Source organism: Cherax quadricarinatus, chromosome 33 (genome assembly GCF_038502225.1).
Source record: "Cherax quadricarinatus isolate ZL_2023a chromosome 33, ASM3850222v1, whole genome shotgun sequence".
Classification (NCBI taxonomy): domain Eukaryota; kingdom Metazoa; phylum Arthropoda; class Malacostraca; order Decapoda; family Parastacidae; genus Cherax; species Cherax quadricarinatus.
This window is the reverse complement of record NC_091324.1, coordinates 29,943,997-29,966,434: the sequence shown is the minus strand read 5'-3', so window position 1 is coordinate 29,966,434 and position 22,438 is coordinate 29,943,997. Positions and strand designations below refer to the sequence as shown.

At 42.0% G+C, this 22,438-nt stretch overlaps 1 protein-coding gene across 3 annotated transcripts in view; it reads right to left on the bottom strand.

Annotated features, from left to right (window-relative positions):
• LOC128693949 (uncharacterized) overlaps positions 1-22,438 on the bottom strand; it is a 96,366-nt gene that overhangs the window by 15,169 nt on the left and 58,759 nt on the right. The window contains exons 1-4 of one of the 3 annotated variants that reach the window (XM_053783875.2): positions 19,630-19,697; positions 15,693-15,735; positions 13,664-13,790; positions 5,421-5,533 (exon numbers count right to left, since the gene is read on the bottom strand). In XM_053783875.2, coding sequence (XP_053639850.1) covers positions 5,421-5,533; positions 13,664-13,781 — 231 coding nt within the window. In that variant the 5' untranslated portion in view covers positions 13,782-13,790; positions 15,693-15,735; positions 19,630-19,697. The other 2 variants (XM_053783874.2, XM_053783873.2) reach the window with 2 other exon arrangements.

Sequence of the window (22,438 nt, the reverse complement as noted above, 5' to 3'; positions counted from 1 at the left end):
AGGCCATGGCCTTGTGTTCTCTTGTTTGTGTTGGGGCAAGTGTGGGGATGGATCGGGGTTAGTGGGTTTGTCTGGGAGTGGGTGGGAGGATCTGGAGGTATGAGAGGAGGGGGGAAAGGATGAGAAGCTTGGAGACTACTCAAAAAAAAATAAAATAAAATAAAAGCAAATTCCATCCCTCAATGTGACTTTGCAATCTGCAGAAGCACGGTTGTTCGGTGCTTCTTCCAAATAACAAGTTGTAAACCTCCAAGCAGTTTACAGATGTTTCATTTGACATTTGTAAACATCTGGCTTCCACGCAATCTTCGTCGATGCGCTAATTTGCTCTTTGCAGATAGCGGCATTAAGTGCTTTTTGCCCTTCAACACCAACACCAGAAGCTCTCTGACTGATAGCTTGAACAGATCCTGTTGCGCTCACACGGTCATCCAAAATGTTGTGATATGTTATATACGTTCATTGCCAGAAACATGGCTCCCGGGACCCGTTTTAACACCACTTTTAAAGGCATTAACTTTGGAAATTGATAGCGACAAGTTGTTTATAAAAAAATACACGTAAGGAAATTGCTTTACGAAGCACACAAATGTAACATGTATAACTAAATAAAGACGTTGGTTATATTGATCTTCTCTTCTTACATGATTATTGGACATAAGACTAGCAGAGTTGCCAGTGCGCAGAATTATTTACCATTTCACACTGTGATAAGACTTTCGTACTTCCCTAGATAGTTGTACCTCCCTGTATGGTTGTACCTCCCTGTATGGTTATACCTCCCTGTATGGTTGTACCTCCCTGTATGGTTGTACCTCTCTGTATGGTTGTACCTCCCTGTATGGTTGTACCTCCCTGTATGGTTGTACCTCCCTGGATGGTTGTACCTCTCTGTATGGTTGCACCTCCCTGTATGGTTGTACCTCCCTGTATGGTTGTACCTCTCTGTATGGTTGTACCTCTCTGTATGGTTGTACCTCTCTGTATGGTTGTACCTCCCTGTATGGTTGTACCTCCCTGTATGGTTGTACCTCCCTGTATGGTTGTACCTCCCTGTATGGTTGTACCTCCCTGTATGGTTGTACCTCCCTGTATGGTTGTACCTCCCTGTATGGTTGTACCTCCCTGTATGGTTGTACCTCCCTGTATGGTTGTACCTCCCTGTATGGTTGTACCTCCCTGTATGGTTGTACTTCTCTGTATGGTTGTACCTCCCTGTATGGTTGTACCTCCCTGTATGGTTGTACCTCCCTGTATGGTTGTACCTCCCTGTATGGTTGTACCTCTCTGTATGGTTGTACCACTCTGTATGGTTCAATAATGGTTGTACCTCCCTGTATGGTTGTACCTCCCTGTATGGTTGTACCTCTCTGTATGGTTGTACCTCCCTGTATGGTTGTACCTCCCTGTATGGTTGTACCTCCCTGTATGGTTGTACCTCTCTGTATGGTTGTACCTCCCTGTATGGTTGCACCTCCCTGTATGGTTGCATCTCCCTGTATGGTTGCACCTCCCTGTATGGTTGCACCTCCCTGTATGGTTGCACCTCTCTGGATGGTTGTACCTCCCTGTATGGTTGAACCTCCCTGTATGGCTGCACCTCCCTGTATGGTTGAACCTCCCTGTATGGTTGTACCTCCCTGTATGGTTGCACCTCCCTGTATGGTTGCACCTCCCTGGATGGTTGTACCTCCCTGAATGGTTGTACCTCCCTGTATGGTTGCACCTCCCTGGATGGTTGTACCTCCCTGTATGGGTGCACCTCCCTGGATGGTTGTACCTCCCTGTATGGTTGAACCTCCCTGTGTGGTTGTACCTCCCTGTATGGTTAAACCTCCCTGGATGGTTGTGCCTCCCTGTATGGTTGTACCTCCCTGTATGGTTGCACCTCCCTGTATGGTTGCACCTCCCTGTATGGTTGCACCTCCCTGGATGGTTGTACCTCCCTGTATGGTTGCACCTCCCTGTATGGTTGTACCTCCCTGGATGGTTGCACCTCCCTGGATGGTTGTACCTCCCTGTATGGTTGCACCTCCCTGTATGGTTGAACCTCTCTGTATGGTTGTACCTCCCTGTATGGTTGCACCTCCCTGGATGGTTGCACCTCCCTGGATGGTTGTACCTCCCTGTATGGTTGTACCTCCCAGTATGGTTGCACCTCCCTGGATGGTTGTACCTCCCTGTATGGTTGTACCTCCCTGGATGGTTATACCTCCCTGTATGGTTGAACCTCCCTGTATGGTTGTACCTCCCTGTATGGTTGAACCTCCATGTATGGTTGTACCTCCCTGTATGGTTGCACCTCCCTGTATGGTTGCACCTCCCTGTATGGTTGTACCTCCCTGTATGGTTGTACCTCCCTGTATGGTTGCACCTCCCTGGATGGTTGTACCTCCCTGTATGGTTGCACCTCCCTGGATGGTTGTACCTCCCTGTATGGTTGCACCTCCCTGGATGGTTGTACCTCCCTGTATGGTTGTACTTCTCCGTATGGTTGTACTTCCCTGTATGGTTGTACCTCCCTGGATGATTGTACCTCCCTGGATGATTGTACCTCCCTGGATGATTGTACCTCCCTGGATGATTGTACCTCCCTGGATGATTGTACCTCCCTGTATGGTTATACCTCCCTGGATAGTTGTACCTCCCTGTATGGTTGTACCTCCCTGTATGGTTGTACCTCCCTGTATGGTTGCACCTCCCTGTATGGTTGCACCTCCCTGTATGGTTGCACCTCCCTGTATGGTTGCACCTCCCTGTATGGTTGTACCTCCCTGTATGGTTATACCTCCCTGGATAGTTGTACCTCCCTGTATGGTTGTACCTCCCTGTATGGTTATACCTCCCTGTATGGTTATACCTCCCTGTATGGTTGTACCTCCCTGTATGGTTGTACCTCCCTGTATGGTTGTACCTCCCTGTATGGTTGCACCTCCCTGTATGGTTGTACCTCCCTGTATGGTTGCACCTCCCTGGATAGTTGTGCCTCCCTGGATGGTTGTTGTCCTATGCGCTTGTTATGAATCACAATGTTCATCCCTCAACTGCCTTTTCAATATCCGTCTATACGATGGATTCATTTTCTTCCCAGTGCCTCTAATTTTTGTAGATGAATGGTTCAGAGAACCGACATGTTGTTGTAGTGGCTTGAGGAGACTAGAAGAAAATACAGGCGTAGAGCTATAAAGCTAATTATTTTTGTGAAAAGTATTTCAGTCTTTGTAGATCTTCTATCAAGTTTATGAGCGAAATGTTGTCACAACATAAACTTGCTCTGACACCTGTTGACTTTATTGCCGTCAGCAGTACGTTGCTTTATCCACGTCTGTGTCTTTCTGTGCAATTAGTAAATTGCCAGTGTGGCTTAGTTATATTATAGTCATTAGGAAGGCAATTGCTTGTCAAAAAATATAATTATGAATGCTAAATTTATTCACTTAAAAGCCCACAAATGTAATAATAATAATAATAATAATAATAATAATAATAATAATAATAATAATAATGATAATAATAATAATAATAATAATTAAAAGTTGGTATTAGTTTTGTGAGGGAGTGTGAAGTAGGAGTTAGAGGAAAGAGCTGGATGGAGGGAGCTAGTAGGAGGGAGGTAAGGATGGAGGGTAGGAGGGAGGTAAGGATGGAGGGTAGGAGGGAGGTAAGGATGGAGGGTAGGAGGGAGGTAAGGATGGAGGGTAGGAGGGAGGTAAGGATGGAGGGTAGGAGGGAGGTAAGGATGGAGGGTAGGAGGGAGGTAAGGATGGAGGGTAGGAGGGAGGTAAGGATGGAGGGTAGGAGGGAGAGAGGAGCAATCCATCCATCACTTGAGACAAGTCGTAAGGAAGAAACTCACTAGAAAACAATAGACGTCTGCACTCCTGACCTTCCCTCCCTCCCTCCTTCCCATCTTACCCTCCTTCCTTCCTTCCTTCTTATCATTACTCCTTAATGCCCACCCTCTCTCCTTTCCTCCCACCCTCTATTCTTCCTTCTTATCATCCCTCCTTCTTACTCTTCCACCCTTCCATTGTATGCCACACTTCCTTCATTCCTGCTTACTCTCCCACACTGTCTCCCTCCATTTCTCCCTCCTTCTGCTTCTTCTCTTTTCTTCCCACCTTCCTTCTTTCCTCCTACCTCTCTCTCTCTCACCCTCTCCACCCATCTCTCACTTTCTTCTCTCCACTTTCAAGACCTCCCCAGCCTCCTCGCCTCCTTCTCCTCCCTCACTATTCATCAGGTTTCTCATGATTCTCCACTTTCCATCCGTTTCCTTATTAAAATTGGTAAATGATACTGTAAAATACAATTAGATTTACTTCGGTCGGTGAGTGATCCGAGAAAGGAATCCCCGTGTTGCATAACCCCAGCCCCTTGCGCGTTAATGAAAGTGAAAGGAATAGTGCAGTGTGCGGCGCAAGTTGCCAATGCAGTTAAAGTTTAGCGTTGGAGATTTGAAGGGAATCAGGCGAAGTAGCCACACGTTATCACAGCATAAACACTTACCTCCACAAGAACAAAACATGAACACTCACCCCACAAGAACAAAACATGAACACTCACCCCACAAGAACAAAACATGAACACTCACCCTACAAGAACAAAACATGAACACTCACCCCACAAGAACAAAACATGAACACTCACCCTACAAGAACAAAACATGAACACTCACCCCACAAGAACAAAACATGAACACTCACCCTACAAGAACAAAACATGAACACTCACCCCACAAGAACAAAACATGAACACTCACCCTACAAGAACAAAACATGAACACTCACCCCACAAGAACAAAACATGAACACTCACCCCACAAGAACAAAACATGAACACTCACCCTACAAGAACAAAACATGAACACTCACCCTACAAGAACAAAACATGAACACTCACCCCACAAGAACAAAACATGAACACTCACCCTACAAGAACAAAACATGAACACTCACCCCACAAGAACAAAACATGAACACTCACCCTACAAGAACAAAACATGAACACTCACCCTACAAGAACAAAACATGAACACTCACCCTACAAGAACAAAACATGAACACTCACCCTACAAGAACAAAACATGAACACTCACCCTACAAGAACAAAACATGAACACTCACCCTACAAGAACAAAACATGAACACTCACCCCACAAGAACAAAACATGAACACTCACCCTACAAGAACAAAACATGAACACTCACCCTACAAGAACAAAACATGAACACTCACCCCACAAGAACAAAACATGAACACTCACCCCACAAGAACAAAACATGAACACTCACCCCACAAGAACAAAACATGAACACTCACCCCACAAGAACAAAACATGAACACTCACCCTACAAAAACAAAACAGTATGAACACTAACCCCCCCCCCAGAACAATTTGAACAGGGTAGAACACTTACCCTCTTGACAAGCTTGAATCTGCCTTTGTTATCATCGTAGCAGAGAATCTTATTGAGGTTCATGGAGTGGAAGACACCCGTCGAGCGTCCTGTCTTCGTTACGTAGAATCTTTCTGTCGAAGATGAAGACAAACTGTGAGATTTAGTGAGAAGAATCCAAATGTTTAGGATTTTAGCGAACACTTGACAAGGCAGGTTAAGTGAAATTTATGGGTTTAGTGAATCTAGTGTGAAGAAGGGAAGAGAAGATTGTTGATTTATTGAAGCAGAACGAGAAATTTATGGATTTACGGGGGAGGAAAAATAGAATTTTGTGGATATTAATAACCAATCTGTAGTGGAGGATAAGGTCAGGTAAAGTGCGTCAGGAAATAGGACAAGTGTTTCCTAACGCGGGTCTTAGATGATGACCCGCCGTTGGAGCTTCTGGTCATCTGACAGAGTCCTTCCACTGGCTTATTGGTCCACCCCTTTAAAAATTCTGGTCATAGTTATAACCATTATGGGTTTAATATCACGAACTAAATTAGGGTGTTTTAATGAGGCTCTTGCAATGAAGATTATGAAATATTAGCGTATTTAATAAGTCCAGGTGTGGAATTTAAAAAAAATGCATTGGAGATTAAATGGATCTAACGGTGAAGAGTTATTTGTCAGCAAAAAAAACAGTGTCTCCTGACACGAGTCTTAACCAAATGATGACCTGTTGTTCCGTTGTTAAACATCCTCTGGCCTACCTCAGCTGGTTTTACACCCTGGTTTAAAAACGAAGGATCAAATAATGTATCCTAAAATGAGATGTTGGAGTCCTTATGGGGACTCTAAAGACAACTTTGTAGACTGAAGGAAGGAAGAGTAATCCAAATGTGGCATATTTACTGAGCAACTTGCCCTGTAAACAGAATGGTAGGTGTTGTAGCTGGGATGTGGCAAGACACTATCAGCGTCTTATCAACTAGCTTTTAAGGTGGTGAATTCCTTTCACGGAAGAAAGGAGTGCTCTGGACAGTACACTCGCTTGTTCTCTTGGAAGAGACGAGGGGCGTTACTCTGAGGGACAGAAGAGGCTGGGGAACGGTAGAAAGGTACTTTCCTGAGAGAGGAAGGGAGAGACTCTTGTTTTGGCAGGTCGTGAGAGACCTGGGCGACCTGTAGTGCTTTATCCAGGGGGAGATCATACTTCATTATAAGTGTCTCTGTTATTTGTCACTTATTTTGGTATCTACGGGTATCTACTGGTCTACTTAATTATCTCGTTATAGTAGTAATATTCCAGTCCAAATGTTAGTTTCCATTTCCAGTAATTATATATGATCATATATTCAGTATTGTTATTAATAAGGTATTGTAAACTGTTATTATTTGGTATATATTCTCTTATTATTTGGTATATATTCGTCCTTACACGATATATCTATGTACGTGGCGAATGAGTATGTTACACGGGAAGTGGTTTAAGTGGTAAATTAGAGTGCCACCCAGACAAGAGGAAGAGGTGGAATTAAGTGATTTACTAAGAGGCTCGTTCATTTCCCCTGAGTAAGGCTAAGTGGTCAAGCACTCCACTTAAGCAGTGGTTAATTATGAGTTGTATCATGAGGGTGCGAGGCCAACCGCTGCCACCCGGTATGACGTAGCAACTAGGCTTAGGCTTGCGGAAAAAAAAATATTGATAAAAAAAATCTACAGTCAACTGGAATTAAAAACCTAAAGAAAAAATCCTATGTATTTTTGTTGTATAAATTTAAAATAAAACTAGAGTAAACCTCAAAGGTTAATAAACACAATGTTTTAATAATACACGTTTTATAAGATTCTGAAGTAGTTAAATTAAGGTTTTATTAGACTGGAAAAAATTCTCCATGGAAGATTTTCAGGTAAATAGGAAAAAAAATAATTGCGAAAGGTAATTTTATAAGAAAATGGAATCGGATGACGCAGGAAAGTTTAAGGAAATGAAAGTTAGAGATAATGTGCTAGGGAAATAAGAGGCAACTTTCTTTTTTTTTTTTGTAACATTTTCTTCAAACTACCGGATGAGCCAGTTATGTAGGCCTATCCGGATAATCTCAGTGAGGTTTCTACTATTCCTGCTCACGTTCTGAAGATGTAAGATACTAATGTATATATATATATATATATATATATATATATATATATATATATATATATATATATATATATATATATATATATATATATATATATATATATATATATATATATAAGACGCCAAACAGCCTGGTTGATCTGGGACTGCAAGAGTAAGAGAGAACCTCCGAAATCGGTCACAGGTACCAGCAAATGTCTCAAAACTCAAACGTGAGGTTCAGACGGACTGTACTTTATGCAGTATGAAAGCCACAACAGCTAAGCAATTTGTGGATGCACACAAAAAAATTGAATAGATCTATAAATAAAGACTGATACGTAAATGGCGAAGAGATAAGGAGATTGCTGGAACTTAATTTATTCCGTAGGATTAACGGCGGCCATTCCAGTAGCCCATGCATTATGGAGTCATTGGTATGCGCGATGTCCGTCCTGGGTTAAAAGAGGAGGGATAAACAAACCAGGGACTGTGTTGTCTGAAGCCTAACTGGCTTAAGCTGCAGTATGCGCTCTCTGACTGGCTTAAGCTGCAGTATGCGCTCTCTGACTGGCTTAAGCTGCAGTATACGCTCTCTGACTGGCTTAAGCTGCAGTATACGCTCTCTGACTGGCTTAAGCTGCAGTATGCGCTCTCTGACTGGCTTAAGCTGCAGTATACGCTCTCTGACTGGCTTAAGCTGCAGTATACGCTCTCTGACTGGCTTAAGCTGCAGTATACGCTCTCTGACTGGCTTAAGCTGCAGTATACGCTCTCTGACTGGCTTAAGCTGCAGTATACGCTCTCTGACTGGCTTAAGCTGCAGTATGCGCTCTCTGACTGGCTTAAGCTGCAGTATGCGCTCTCTGACTGGCTTAAGCTGCAGTATGCGCTCTCTGACTGGCTTAAGCTGCAATATGCGCTCTCTGGCTTAAGCTGCAATATGCGCTCTCTGTTTAGTTATATGTCTAGTAGATGGCTTGGGATAGGTAATATTATTTGTCTGGTGTAGTGGATGGTTTGAGAAAGTGTTATAGGTGTCTCTCTTGTGTACTCACATATCTGTGGTTGCAGGGGTCGAATCACAGCTCCTGGCCCGGTGTGTGTGTGTGTGTGTGTGTGTGTGTGTGTGTGTGTGTGTGTGTACTTCTCTGTGTGATTCAATTCATTATTCAGTCTTTTCCTAATTACCTTCCCAAGCAAACAAGAGGTAAGGTTGTTAATCACATCTGTTAACGAGGCGGCGTCGATCATATGGGCAGTATCATTTATAATCGCGCCGTATATTTTAACGGGAATATTCATTATGCCGTTAAAACGGGATGAGCGGTGCTCCGGCCAGCAAGATATATCCAGTTAGTTAAACAAACAGTTTAAAGAGAACCGATTAAACGAATTGCTTAAATTAGCTGCTTAAGCAATTTTCTAAATGCCTTTATACACAGAAAATGATGCAAGCGAGTCCAGTAATTGGGCTTGTCGAACGGTCCTTTTAAACGAACCACAATAGCGAGTTAAGTGAGAAAATGACACTAGCCATCTATAACGAGTCAATAAAGAATCCCCAGGTGAATTATCTAGTTAAACGAAGTTTTTGAAAAGAGTTAATTAGACAATCTCCATAAAAGCGTCCCATTTAAACCAGGTACTTTAGAACACTCCAGCTAAACCAATCAATTTCAAAGGTGCCAGGCACTTTACAAATTAAACACGGAGGAGGTGACTGCAAGAGCCAGGGAGCGACCCAGATGAGATAATAACGTTGGTGCTGGTGGTGATTTATCTGCAGAGAAACGAGGTCAGATGGTGCTGACGTAGTTCTTGAGATCATCCCCGCTTGTCGATCGGCCTCAAATCAGGCCTCCAGGATCAGGGTCTGGAGTACTTTACAAGCTGACCCCCTAAAGACGGGTAATACCTCCTGAAGACACTTACCACTGGCCAGGCACTCAGTGGGTCGGAAGGCAGGGGTGACACTTACCACTGGCCAGGCACTCAGTGGGTCAGAAGACAGGGGTGACACTTACCACTAGCCAGGCACTCAGTGAGTCAGGATTAGACACACAAAACGGATAACATTGACATCACACACGCTTTTTTTTTTTTAAATACAATCAATCTCTCTTGTTTTACTACACTGGCAGTTTTTCACCGAATTAAAGTGATCCAAAGAAGGAAACAGTTGACAAGTGCAAGAACTTTCTTCAGGAACCTGAACAAGGAATTATTTAGAACACTGTACATAAAGTAATATACTCGACTCTGCGGTGCCAGCATGGAACCCTCACCAAGTCAAACATGTTAAGAAATTTTGAAACAGATCAGAGGTTTCCCAGTAGACTGGTTGTGGGGCCTGAGTTAAGAGTGCAGAATATAAGAATTTCATGTAACTGGAGCACGAGAGAATCAGAGATCTAATTGCGACATACAAGATACTCGGAGACATAAATGTGAGGGAGCAAAGCGAGGGAACATTGACGGAAGTGCGTAATTAAGCCATATACACATTTCAAAGTGTTTATCAGTGTGAAAGTAATGAGGTGAAATGCACTATAGAGCCAAGTATCGGAGAAAGAATGTATCCATGATTTCAGAAGTGTGGTTCTTGTATATCCCAGGACGATACACGGGCACTCTACTTGTCAAATGAATGATGAGACACAGGATCCAGGAGCTGAGGCTCAGAAGAACAGTAACTCACGCATGGATACACGCTCACACACACAAAAATAAAGGTAGGTAGACCCCAGATTGTTGCCTGTGGAGCAAGCAGCGGGTGATGCCTTCCTTCACCTCGGTGGCTCCTTAGTGGAAATAAGTTACTTAATAACAGCCTACGTATGCAAAACTGAGGTTAAAATTAGTCAGTAAGACAATGATCTTACACCTGTACACACACTCTCTCTCTTTCTCTCTCTCTTCCATACGGGAAAGGAAGACTTGCCAGTGCAAAAGGAATGCAGCAGTTGCAATACAAGGCGCCGAATATGCTTCTCATTATCGGATACCCAGCCAGGCGGCGTCTTTATGACTTCACCAGTGATAGCAAGGCGCCTGCTCCCCGCTCTTCTCCTGGGCTTATGTTTCTCCTGGTGTGGTAATGATCACCACACGGTATCAAGGGCAACTCTGCTTTTTAAGCAAAGTAATACCAGGCTTCATTTCATGTCTAACCTTGTTAAGAATATTCTTTGAAACTTACCTACCGTCGTATCAAATCTAATTACCTCACACTACCCAACTGGTGTAGGACCCTTACGAGTTTAGTGCTCCATATGACTACACTAATTTTCCTGCTTGAGCTGTAACGTTTGTAATTACCAGTGGAGAGATTTGGTTGTTCTATAATATTTCTAGAAATATTAGAAGTAGCAGTAGAAGTAGTAGTAGCCATTAATAGCAACAGTAGTAGCAGTAACTGTAGCACTAGTACTAGTTACTGCAACCACAGCATCAACCACAGCATCAACCACAGCATCAACCACAGCTTCAGCAACAGCTATCTCTCTCTCTCACTCTCCTCCTTCCTCTATTCTCAACCTTCTCCTTCGCTCTCACTCTCCTCCCTCCTTCCTTCCCACTCTCTCTTCCCTTCCTTTCACTCTCTTGGTTGCCTCTTCCTCACACCTTTGTTGCCAGGTACGCGAGCCAACCATAAACGATAAGTATTCCACGTGATGGCGTGTAATTGACCGTCATATCTCAGAATTAGCAACTTCCAAACCGCAGTTGTCTGTGGGTGTAACTGTGTACGCGAGCCAGAGCAAGTTTGAGGCGTGAAGAACGGAGGGAGGGAGGGAGAGAGAGAGAGAGAGAGAGAGAGAGAGAGAGAGAGAGGAAGAGTTAGACAGAAAGAGAGAGACCTCCTTACAACGAGAGAAAGCTTCAACCACTGAAGATACACTATAAAGAACACGTAAGCAAACATAAGCTAAATAAACACTTAAAATATTCAGGAACACAGCCAGTAAGACGAGAGGCGGAGAATTCAACAAACTAGAAACATTGCTCACACAAACGAATGATGTTTTATATATATATATATATATATATATATATATATATATATATATATATATATATATATATATATATATATATATATATATATATATATATATATATGCAAAACAACCACTGTGAAAGAATAGAGAAATTCCAAGCGCTTTCGTGACTACTCACATTATCAAGGAACTATGAAAGTAAAGCATCCAAGGAAGGTATATAAGGGGTCTGGCCAACACCTCACTATCAGATCCCACAACGGTTAAACACCTGACGTGCGCCGGCCCGACTGGACAGGTCCTTCGCAAGACCCACCTACAAACTATTCTACCCAAGAAAATTTAAAAAAAATATTATTTGTCCAGTGTATTATTAAATTCTTCCCAAATTCTATTAATTATAAATGGATCTAATTTATATAAACCAAAGGAAATATTCATATTATTGTCAAAACTGTTGAGCTTGAAGAAAATAACTCATTGCCTTTTCTAGATGTTTTAATTATTAAGGGTAATAATGAATTCAAATTTAAAATTTACAGAAAACCTACAAATAACTGTTCCTATGTCCACTATTATTCCTCGCATCAAGATAGATTAAAACTGTCTGTTTTCTCATCAATGTTTTTGAGAGCTTTACGAATTTGTAGTCCTGAGTTCATAGATGAGGAAATATCCAAAATTTATGAAATAGGTAATGATTTAAAATACCCAAGAAATGTAATTGATAAATCTTTTAAAGTTGCTAGAAATACATTTTACAATCCAAAAAGGGACAACCAGCCTTATTCAACTAAAAATATGTTGGTTCTCCCTTACCATGAAAACTTGGTTGATATACCTTCTCTTCTTAAGACTTTTAATATTAAAGTTGTATTCAAAAATCTTGATACAGTAAAAAAACTTTTGATAAAGAATTCCCCCCAAAATGCTGATGGATGTGTCTATAAGATTCCTTGTAAAATTTGCGATAAAGTTTATTACGGTCAAACTGGTAAAAATCTCGAACTAAGATTAAAACAACATAAATATAGCATTAGAACTGGACAAGATTCCAATGCTCTATTTATTCATGTAAGAGATTTTAACCATCCAATTGATTTTCAAAAAGTTGAGAAAGTAGTATCAAGTCCATGGTCGACAGGAATATAATTGAATCTTGTTTCATAAAAAGCAGTTTTGACAATAATATGAATATTTCCTTTGGTTTATATAAATTAGATCCATTTATAATTAATAGAATTTGGGAAGAATTTAATAATACACTGGACAAATAATAATTTTTAAAATTTTCTTGGGCAGAATAGTTTGTTGGTGGGTTTTGCGAAGGACCTATCCAAGTTGGGTCGGCGCGCGTCAGGTGTTTAACCGTTGTGGGATCTGATAGTGAGGTGTTGGCCAGACCCCTTATATACCTTCCTTGGATGCTTTACTTTCATAGTTCCTTGATAATGTGAGTAGTCTCGAAAGCGCTTGGAATTTCTCTATTCTTTCACAGTGGTTGTTTTGCATATTCTGAAATCACCTGTTTACTGTGATCTTATTGCATATATATATGTGTATATATATATATATATATATATAAATATATATATATATATATATATAATATATATATATATATATAAATATATATATATATATATAAATTCTCCATGGGGAAGTGGAACAGAATTCTCCCTCCGTTAGCCATGCGTGTTGTAAGAGGCGACTAAAATGCCGGGAGCTAGGGGCTAGTAGCCCCTTCTCCTGTATACATTACTAAATTTAAAAAAAAAAACTTTTGTTCTTTTCTTTTCGGGCCATCCTGCCTCGGTGGGATACGGCCGGTGCGTTGAAGAACAAGAAAGATAATATATATATATATATATATATATATATATATATATATATATATATATATATATATGTATATATATATGTATATATATACATAGATATATATATATATATATATATATATATATATATATATATATATATATATATATATATATATATATATATATATTAAAAAACAACCACGTCAATAAAAAAAGTGCTTAGCAAATGATAGAGGAGAGGAAGTACTGTGGGAGACAGAGAGATAAGATATAAATAAGTTGTGACATTAAGATAGACATGAAGATGCTACGATATTGGGTACTTACGAAGATGGTCGTCACCGTTGCAGCAGTCGGTGATGTTCTTGCTGTGTCTGAAGGAGAGGCACACGCCGGAGGTGGACGCTGAGGCGAAGAATCTATACCGACTGTTGCTTCCCCCCATTGCTGAGACCTGTTGGGGAGGACATCCGCGTCAGGTGTATGAAACAGACACCATCAGGTGTATGGGTGAGGAGGGGGGATGGTTAGTGTGGGGGGCTAAGTAGTATGTGCTGGGTTAGCTGTGAGAAACAGAGACAGCGTCAATTGTGTGGGTGAAGGGGCTGGTGTGAGGGATCAGGTGTTATGAGCCAGATACGAAGGATCAGATGACACGTGTGTGACAGCCATGACAACACGTCATGAGAAACACATACTTGGCAAAGATTATCCTAACCTCTGAGGTCATGAGAAACTCCTGACCTCTGAGATCTTGAGAAACTCCTAAATTCTGAGGACATGAGAAACTCCTGACCTCTGAGATCTTGAGAAACTCCTAAATTCTGAGGACATGAGAAACTTCTAACCTCTGAGGACATAAGAAACTCCTAACTTCTAAGGTCATGAGAAACTTCTAACCTCTGAGGACATAAGAAACTCCTAACTTCTGAGGTCATGAGAAAATATTTTTCAAAATTATCCTAATTTCTGTTATATTTACATCCTACAGGACTATAAGAGAAACTAAAACAGAAGAAAATTACCGTACATTTGGGCCTTCACCTGGACCTCAGCTAGTGGTTGAAATATACACTTTCTCTTGTATCACTGACCAGCGTCTGTTACAATCTTATGTATAAATAGAATTTATATTTGATGGTCAAGATATATGTACAACAGTTGGGTATCTTTATTGTTGAAAGGTTTCGCCTACACAGTAGGCTTCTTCAGTCAAATCCAGAGGTGAAATGAAGTGGTGAAATTAAAATAATATAATCAGTCAACCTTGGACTCCAGGCTGAGGGACTGACCACCTCAAATACTTTTTCTCTAAGGTTGATGGACTGATTACATCATCTTCATTTAACCTCTGTATTTGACTGACGAAGCCTACTGTGTAGGCGAAACGTTTCAACAATAAAGGTACCCAACTAGTGCACTTGTGTCTTCATCAACTTGTCGGTATTTTATACTATTTTCAAGAGAATATATGTTTACATTTGAGTAGTAAATTCTCCAATACAATGACTAAAGCGAATGATAACTCCAAAAAAGTAGAAAGGAAAAGTAGCCAACTTTTTCTGTCCTTCCTGAAGTACCGAAAGATCGTTGTGTTCTCACCTGTATTCTGTTCTATTTTGTGTAAGTTGAACTGAATTATATTCAGGGAATTTATACGTTATCTGTAGTGCATCTCTTCTCTAAGGTATTTGTAATGTATGTAACCCTTTTCTAAGATATCCGTTGTGTAACCCTTGTCTATATCTGTTGTGTAACCCTTGTTTAAGATATCTGTGGTGTAACCTTTATCCACCATATCTGTAATGCAGCCCTTATCTAAGACATTTTCAACTACAAGAATTTTGGAGAAACAATAGACGGCTAAAAGAATAAATCCCTGGCATATATAGATTTATTCGGCACTCTGCACATCGTAGGCCATGTATAAGAGTGCCATAAAGTGTTGACTGCAGAATTGTACACAAAAATCAATAACAATAGATATTATCGAGATTTATTTTATGTAAGTGCTTCATGTGTGATTACCAGTGTGTCTGGCTGTGGGCTAGACTTAAACTGAGGATTAAGTAGGGGAGTTATAGCAATAATGTACGAGGAAGAAGAAATCACGGAACGGGTGGGACTTGAAGCCGTGGGCAATTGAATCCTGAAACTCACAGGCCGGTGCGTTAACCACAGGCCGGTGCGTTAACCACAGGCCGGTGCGTTAACCACAGGCCAGTGCGTTAACAACTGGCCTGTGCGTTTGAGGACTCACCTGCCATGGGTTCAAAACCCCACCCGTTCCGTGGTTTGCAATCGTGTTATTACCACGATTTCGTGAGTGGGGAGGAGGACGAGTCTGTGTACTTACCACAAACAGCAGAACCAGCAGAATTATGGCGAGGTATCTCAATCTGTCGGTGAGAGAGACGCTATATTAATATTGTGAAAATTAATAAATATGACAATAATAATAATAATAATAATAATAATAATAATAATAATAATAATGGTGGTGATGATAATTATGTTAATGAAGATGTTGGTGATACTAATAATTGGTGATAATGATGGTAATGCTGACCGTGATAATATTTATAATGATAATAATTAGGGATGATAATTATCATAAAGGGGGTGATACTGCTAATGATGATGCAAACGAAGATTTCGAAGATAATCAAATGCCTCATCACTTCGTGGGCGACTACTACGTACTAACCACAAATGCGTATCACGACAGGTGTTGGCTCAGGAGCTCAGGTTAAAGATCAGCTGTCACGTTACGATAAGACACACTCGCTATATTCCTAGCTCTGTCTCCGCTATCACTTCCGCCCATTTCTCACACCGCGAAATATTTCTACGAAAGAGAGGGAGGGGGAGGGGGGAAGCGTAGTTTTCCCCGTAGTTCCGATTAAGTCCGTAATTCCCAACGTTGTCACTCCAAGCTAGGTATAAGATTTCTGTCTATTACGCTATTTTTTCATGTTTTCCTAGCATTTTTTTTTGGGGGGGGGGTTAAATTTTACCACTAATATAAAGTGTTATAATATAGATTTGAATGCACTTGTTTATTTAAAAATTAAGTGAACGAGGTGGTAAACAATCTGACATGCTATTAACCGATGCCTGGCCCAAACAACCGAACCTGAGGTAAACAACGCCAGGGAGCCTAGAAAGCAGCTGTCGGTGACTTGACGATCCCAGCCTGAAGTGGCAGAGGTCAATATTGGCACTGTAAACTTGGCCCACCGACAGCCAGCCAGCCAGCCAGCCAGCTAGCTAGCCAACCAGCCAGCCAGCCAGCCAGCCAGCCAGCCAGCCAGCCAGCCAGCCAGCCAGCCAGCCAGCCAGCCAGCCAGCCAGGGAGCCAGCCAGCCAGCCAGCCAGGGAGCCAGCCAGCCAGCCAGCTAGCTAGCCACCCAGCCAGCCAGCCAGCGAGCCAGCCAGCCAGCCAGGGAGCCAGCCAGCCAGCCAGGGAGCCAGCCAGCCAGCCAGGGAGCCAGCCAGCCAGGGAGCCAGCCAGCCAGCCAGCCAGCCAACCAGCCAGCCAGCCAGCTGTCTAGCTAGGCAGGCAATCAGCCAGAGATACACGCTCAGTCATTCAGCTGTTGTAAGAGGAGAGAATGAAGAACTGTAAATGTTAAAAAGAGCAATGGACACATGCAAAAGTAATGCAGGAGACTAGGAAGGCAAGATAAAGATTAGATGGAAAGGTAATAGGAAGGAGAAATGGAAATGTGAGAGAAAGGAGGATTGGTAAGGTAAGAGAAAGATGGAGAGCTGGAAACGGGAGGAAGCAATAAAAAGAATATCTAAGAGAGTGATAAAGAGTGACTGGAAAGGTTCAAAACAGACAGACTAGAGCGGTTAAAGAGGGACTGGAAAGGAGCTGGTGGAGGGCAAGATAGAGAGAAGAGAGATTCTTACATTTGCAGTGCTCCTCTCCTGCCAACTCGTACTCTCTTCCCATCTACATTCCCTGCCCCCCCCCCCTCCTTTCCCTCCTCTTCTTTCCAAAATTGCCTCCTCCAGCAAACTCCACCACATGGTGGAGAATGAGTCTGGAGGAAGCTGAGACCATGAAGACCCTCCACCATCACCAACACCACCATCACCACCGCCACTCCTCTACAAGAACCACTACCACCATCACCAACACCATCATCACCACCACTACTCCTCTACAAGACCCACCATCACCACCACTACCTTCACCCTCCTACATCATCATCCACCACTAGCCTCACCCACTTACAACAACTACCACAATTGCTCTATATTCACACGTTCATTTTGGAACTTGCAGGGAAGATATAAATTAATAAAAGCTAGATGCGTCATTATTCAAAAGTTTGAAACCTATCAGAAGAGGCTTTTCCAAGTTATCACCTGGAAACGAACACCAAAAACGGTCCCATCATAACAATAACCAGAGGAAACCTGCACCTGCCAATAGCTGCACCATTATTATTATTATTATAATCAAGGGGGAAGCGCTAAACCCGGAGGATTATACAGCGCCTGGGGGGGGATGTGGAAGGCATTCAGGCTTAATTCGGGGAACTGGAGCACAGATCCAATTCCCTAAATCAAGAGCCCCTCACCAACATCAAGGAACCTTCCTTGAGGGGAATAGCTGCACCAGCTTTTCCCTAGTTACACTAAACCTCGTTGAAAATTTATAGCCGACCGGATCAAACGTTCTCGCGTTATACACGAAAATCTTGGAAGAAGCACTTAAAGGTCTCTTCCCCTTCAGGGATATCTAAAATATAAATTAAATGGATATAAATAAAATGGTGAAAATATCATCCCAAAAAAGAACTTGCAACAATGATACACATTTGATAAATCTAGACTAAAAAAGGATGTGGAGAGACATTAATTTTGTGAATAAATTTGTAGACGAGGGAACAAACTGCTGAGCCTCGTCACTGAAGCAAATAATTCTGAAAGTTTTAAAGTATGTTTGCTAGACACAGTATGAAGGTGTCACCAGGAGCGGCCCCGCATGAACCAGCACAAGTGATGCTTCACTTATCTTTACGGAGTAATAATCGTTATAGATTCAATACAGATTATCTTTTTCCGCTTCGTCTAATTCCCTTCTCTATCTCCTTTATTTCAAAATTTTGATTCGCCATCTTTTTCCCATTATTTTCCTTTTTTTCCACCCTCTCTATCCTTCCTGCCTCCTCTCTTCCCTAGCATCCTTCCGCCAGTGGTTGACCATATCCTCATCGCCTCCCTTCACTGAAATCTTTCAGCACAGATTGACAGATTTCATTATCTGATGTAATAAACCCATCCTATGTGATGGAGTAGGTCAGGGAAACATAGCTAACTTTTTGGCACATCACTGCTCATGTACCCAGTTCTGATTAATAAATTCCTTCTCGCGTCCTTCATTTACCTATGGTTTAATAGTTCAGAATTTATATTATGTTTAAAATAAAAGTGACGAAAAAGTAGGATATCTATTCAGCTGATATAAAAAAAATTGGGGAAGGGACAGGTAAGTTATATTTCTTGTAGCTTTCGCAGATTTATAACCCTTGAGAGGAGTCACTATGTTGAGGTATGACCTACTTGTCACTCATCCCGGGAGAACAGTGAATTGTTCGAACACCAGCTGTTGGGTTGTTTGTTCCTCCTCCTCTGACCACATCCCGAAGTTCTTGCAGAAATCTCTCTCTCTCTCTGGTGTCGATGCAGCACCAGGAGCAACAGTGGTAAGGGTAACGATGGTGTGGCTCTGGTGAGGCAGCAGCAGGAGCAACAGTGGTAGAGATAACTATGGTGTGGCTCTGGTGAGGTCCTCCTGGTGTCGAGGCAGCAGCAGGAACATTAGTGGTAGAGGCAACGATGGTGTGCCTTTGGAGTCGAGGCAATAACAGGAACAACTGTGGTAAAGGTAACGACGGTATTGCTCTGGTGAGGTCTTCTCTCTGGCTGTTATTAGCTTAATTGTCAGGAAAAAATCTTGATATGACTCAAAAACTCCTTAACTCAAAGGTTCCTTAAGAACGTTGTGATTATTAGTGGCACCGGAGCAGCAGTAGTAGAGGGTATCAATGATGTAAACAGGAGCAGTAGAAAGGTAATCAGGTGGTGATATCAGGAACAGCCTCGGCAGTACGGAGATCCACAACCTGGAGCTTATCAAACATTGAATTACACGATGTTTTGTTAAGTGTTGGTCTTGTGCCAAGTGTGACTACCAGTCAATAAAGATCTTCCCAAGTTAGTAACAATAATGATTAAAAAAAGACTATCACACTATCAAGAGATATAAAACCCACCAATGAAACGCCACTTTTCATCCAAGAAATATTTCCGCTGAGGGATCACTGATCAGTGCTATCGTAACAGCTACTGAGGACAAGCTACTGAGGCGAACCTTTATATATCAACTGGAGGTAGAGGAATGTTATCTGTAACGCCCACACAATAACCCCCTCAGAAGAAACGGATGAGATAAAGATTTTGTCAGAAATAGATGGCGAGCGGATGGGGTCTCCTTGACGAGCCAAATACAGTACTTTAAACTGAGCAGTAAAGTATAGGCAAGAAATTACATAAAGCCGTGAAGCCAAATGGGAACCTCCGAGGGTAAACAGAAAGCCTTGGCAAGAAATATGGCGACGGCTAAAAACTGTAAATACGAAAAGAATATAAAGATTCCAATATCTAAAATTATCCTTCCCCCAGTTCCACTTCCCCCACCGTGACCCCTGCAGAGACAACGTCTCACCACCGCCTTAGAAATTGCCGAAGATAAGGGCAGATGCTGCAGAACGTTTCACAGTGTTTTGAATTAGGCAATAATGCTGCGCCAGATAGTCATAATGTTGCAGACAAGGACGCAATCATTGCAGAGGTTGTCTTCCACTTACGGTAGCCACAGCGACTGATAATAATTTTATCAAATAATTGACAGCTAGATGATACAACGCACGTGCGCACGGCGTATGGACGGAAGTGCCTGTGTATTTTCACCTACTTGTACTCGCCTAGTTATACTTGCCTTGATGTGATTGTGAAGTCGATTCTAACCTTCTGGCCCTGTCTTTCAGCTACACAAGAACGGTGACGATCTGATCCTGGTCTCCTGTGCCCTACCATCCCGACTCTGATATCGTGTACACATTCTGCTTCCAACACTTCCTCCAGATCCTTGGCCTTCTTTACCAGCCTCAGACTGGTATATTTCATGGTGTCCCTGTGATCATTTGTCTTTAGCTAATGTCAGTACTACTACCTCACGAAACACTGATCAAGCTATATCTATGTTCTGCTAAGTGCCTGCTGAAATTCAAGGCAAAGTTATGAGGATGGGATCAGGAGTTGAGAAGTCAGAGGAGCACCATCTGAGAGGGAGGCTAGAGCAAGAGTACCACCTGAGAGGGAAGAAACTCCTACAATCGGACAGAAAACTAGAGCTATGAGATTCCATCACACCAGACCTCTTGCCTGGGGCGGACACGAACAGTACAGCATAAAAATTTTGAACAGAGAGGCGTTTAGTTCACGGTACATCACGGCAGTGTTAGAGCACGTGGAACCAGCAGAAACCCTCATCATACGTTACAAGAAAACTGAAAAAAATAGTAATTTGCTACAAGATTGCCCCGAGAATTGTAAGAGCTAAACTTGTGAGAGCTAAACTTGTGAGAGCTAAACTGGTGAGAGGCGTTAGACTGTGCGTCAATGTAGATGACTGGAAAGTCAATGAAGACATCTCAATCAATAAGAAACAAAGTAGACAGAATATTTGAGATAGTGTGACATGGGACAACACAAAGCGAGGGGGCGTGGCTGAAAAATATACATTTGAATATGAGAAAGGGATATGGAGAAGGATTCCTACAGTGAGGTTAGTGAACATATTGAATGAATTAGGGAGAGATGTAGTGAAAATCAACGCATTGCAAGAATTTATTTGGAGTTTGTGTTCTGATATAATAAAAATAATAATAATAATAATAATAATAATAATAATAATAATAATAATAATAATAATGATAATAGTAATAATAATAATAATAATAATAATAATATTATTATTATTATTATTATTATTATTATTATTATTATTGCAATGCACGAATTCGTAAGTAGATACAGACCTTAGTGAACACACACACACACACACACACACACACACACACACACACACATAACACCAGGCACATCTCCTGAAGCGCACATCAACCAAATAACTGCTGCAGCATATGGGCGCCTAGCAAACCTCAGAACAGCATTCCGACATCTTAATAAGGAATCATTCAGGACCCTGTACACCGTGTACGTTAGGCCCATATTGGAGTATGCGGCACCAGTTTGGAACCCACACCTAGCCAAGCACGTAAAGAAACTAGAGAAAGTGCAAAGGTTTGCAACAAGACTAGTCCCAGAGCTAAGAGGTGTGTCCTACGAGGAGAGGTTAAGGGAAATCAACCTGATGACACTGGAGGACAGGAGAGATAGGGGGGACATGATAACGACATACAAAAGACTGAGAGGAATTGACAAGGTGGACAAAGACAGGATGTTCCAGAGATGGGACACAGCAACAAGGGGACACAGTTGGAAGTTGAAGACACAGATGAATCACAGGGATGTTAGGAAGTATTTCTTCAGCCACAGAGTAGTCAGGAAGTGGAATAGTTTGGGAAGAGATGTAGTGGAGGCAGGATCCATACATAGCTTTAAGCAGAGGTACGATAAAGCTCATGGTTCAGGGAGAGTGACCTAGTGGCGACCAGTGATGAGGCGGGGCCAGGAGCTTGGACTCGACCCCTGCAACCTCAACTAGGTGAGTACAACTAGGTGAGTACACACACACATCAGGAGGAAGAAAACAGTCAAAGACCAGGTGATCAGACTGAGGACAGAAGGTGGAGAGCTCACAAGAAATGATCAGGAGGTATGTGAGGAGCTAAACAGGAGATATAAGGAAGTTTTTACAGTAGAGACAGGAAGGGCTCTGGGAAGCCAGCACAGAAGGGAACATCAAGAGGGAATAAACCAACAAGTGTTGGATGACATACGAACAACCGAGGAGGAGGTGCAGAAACTGCTAAGTGACCTTGATACCTCAAAGGCGAT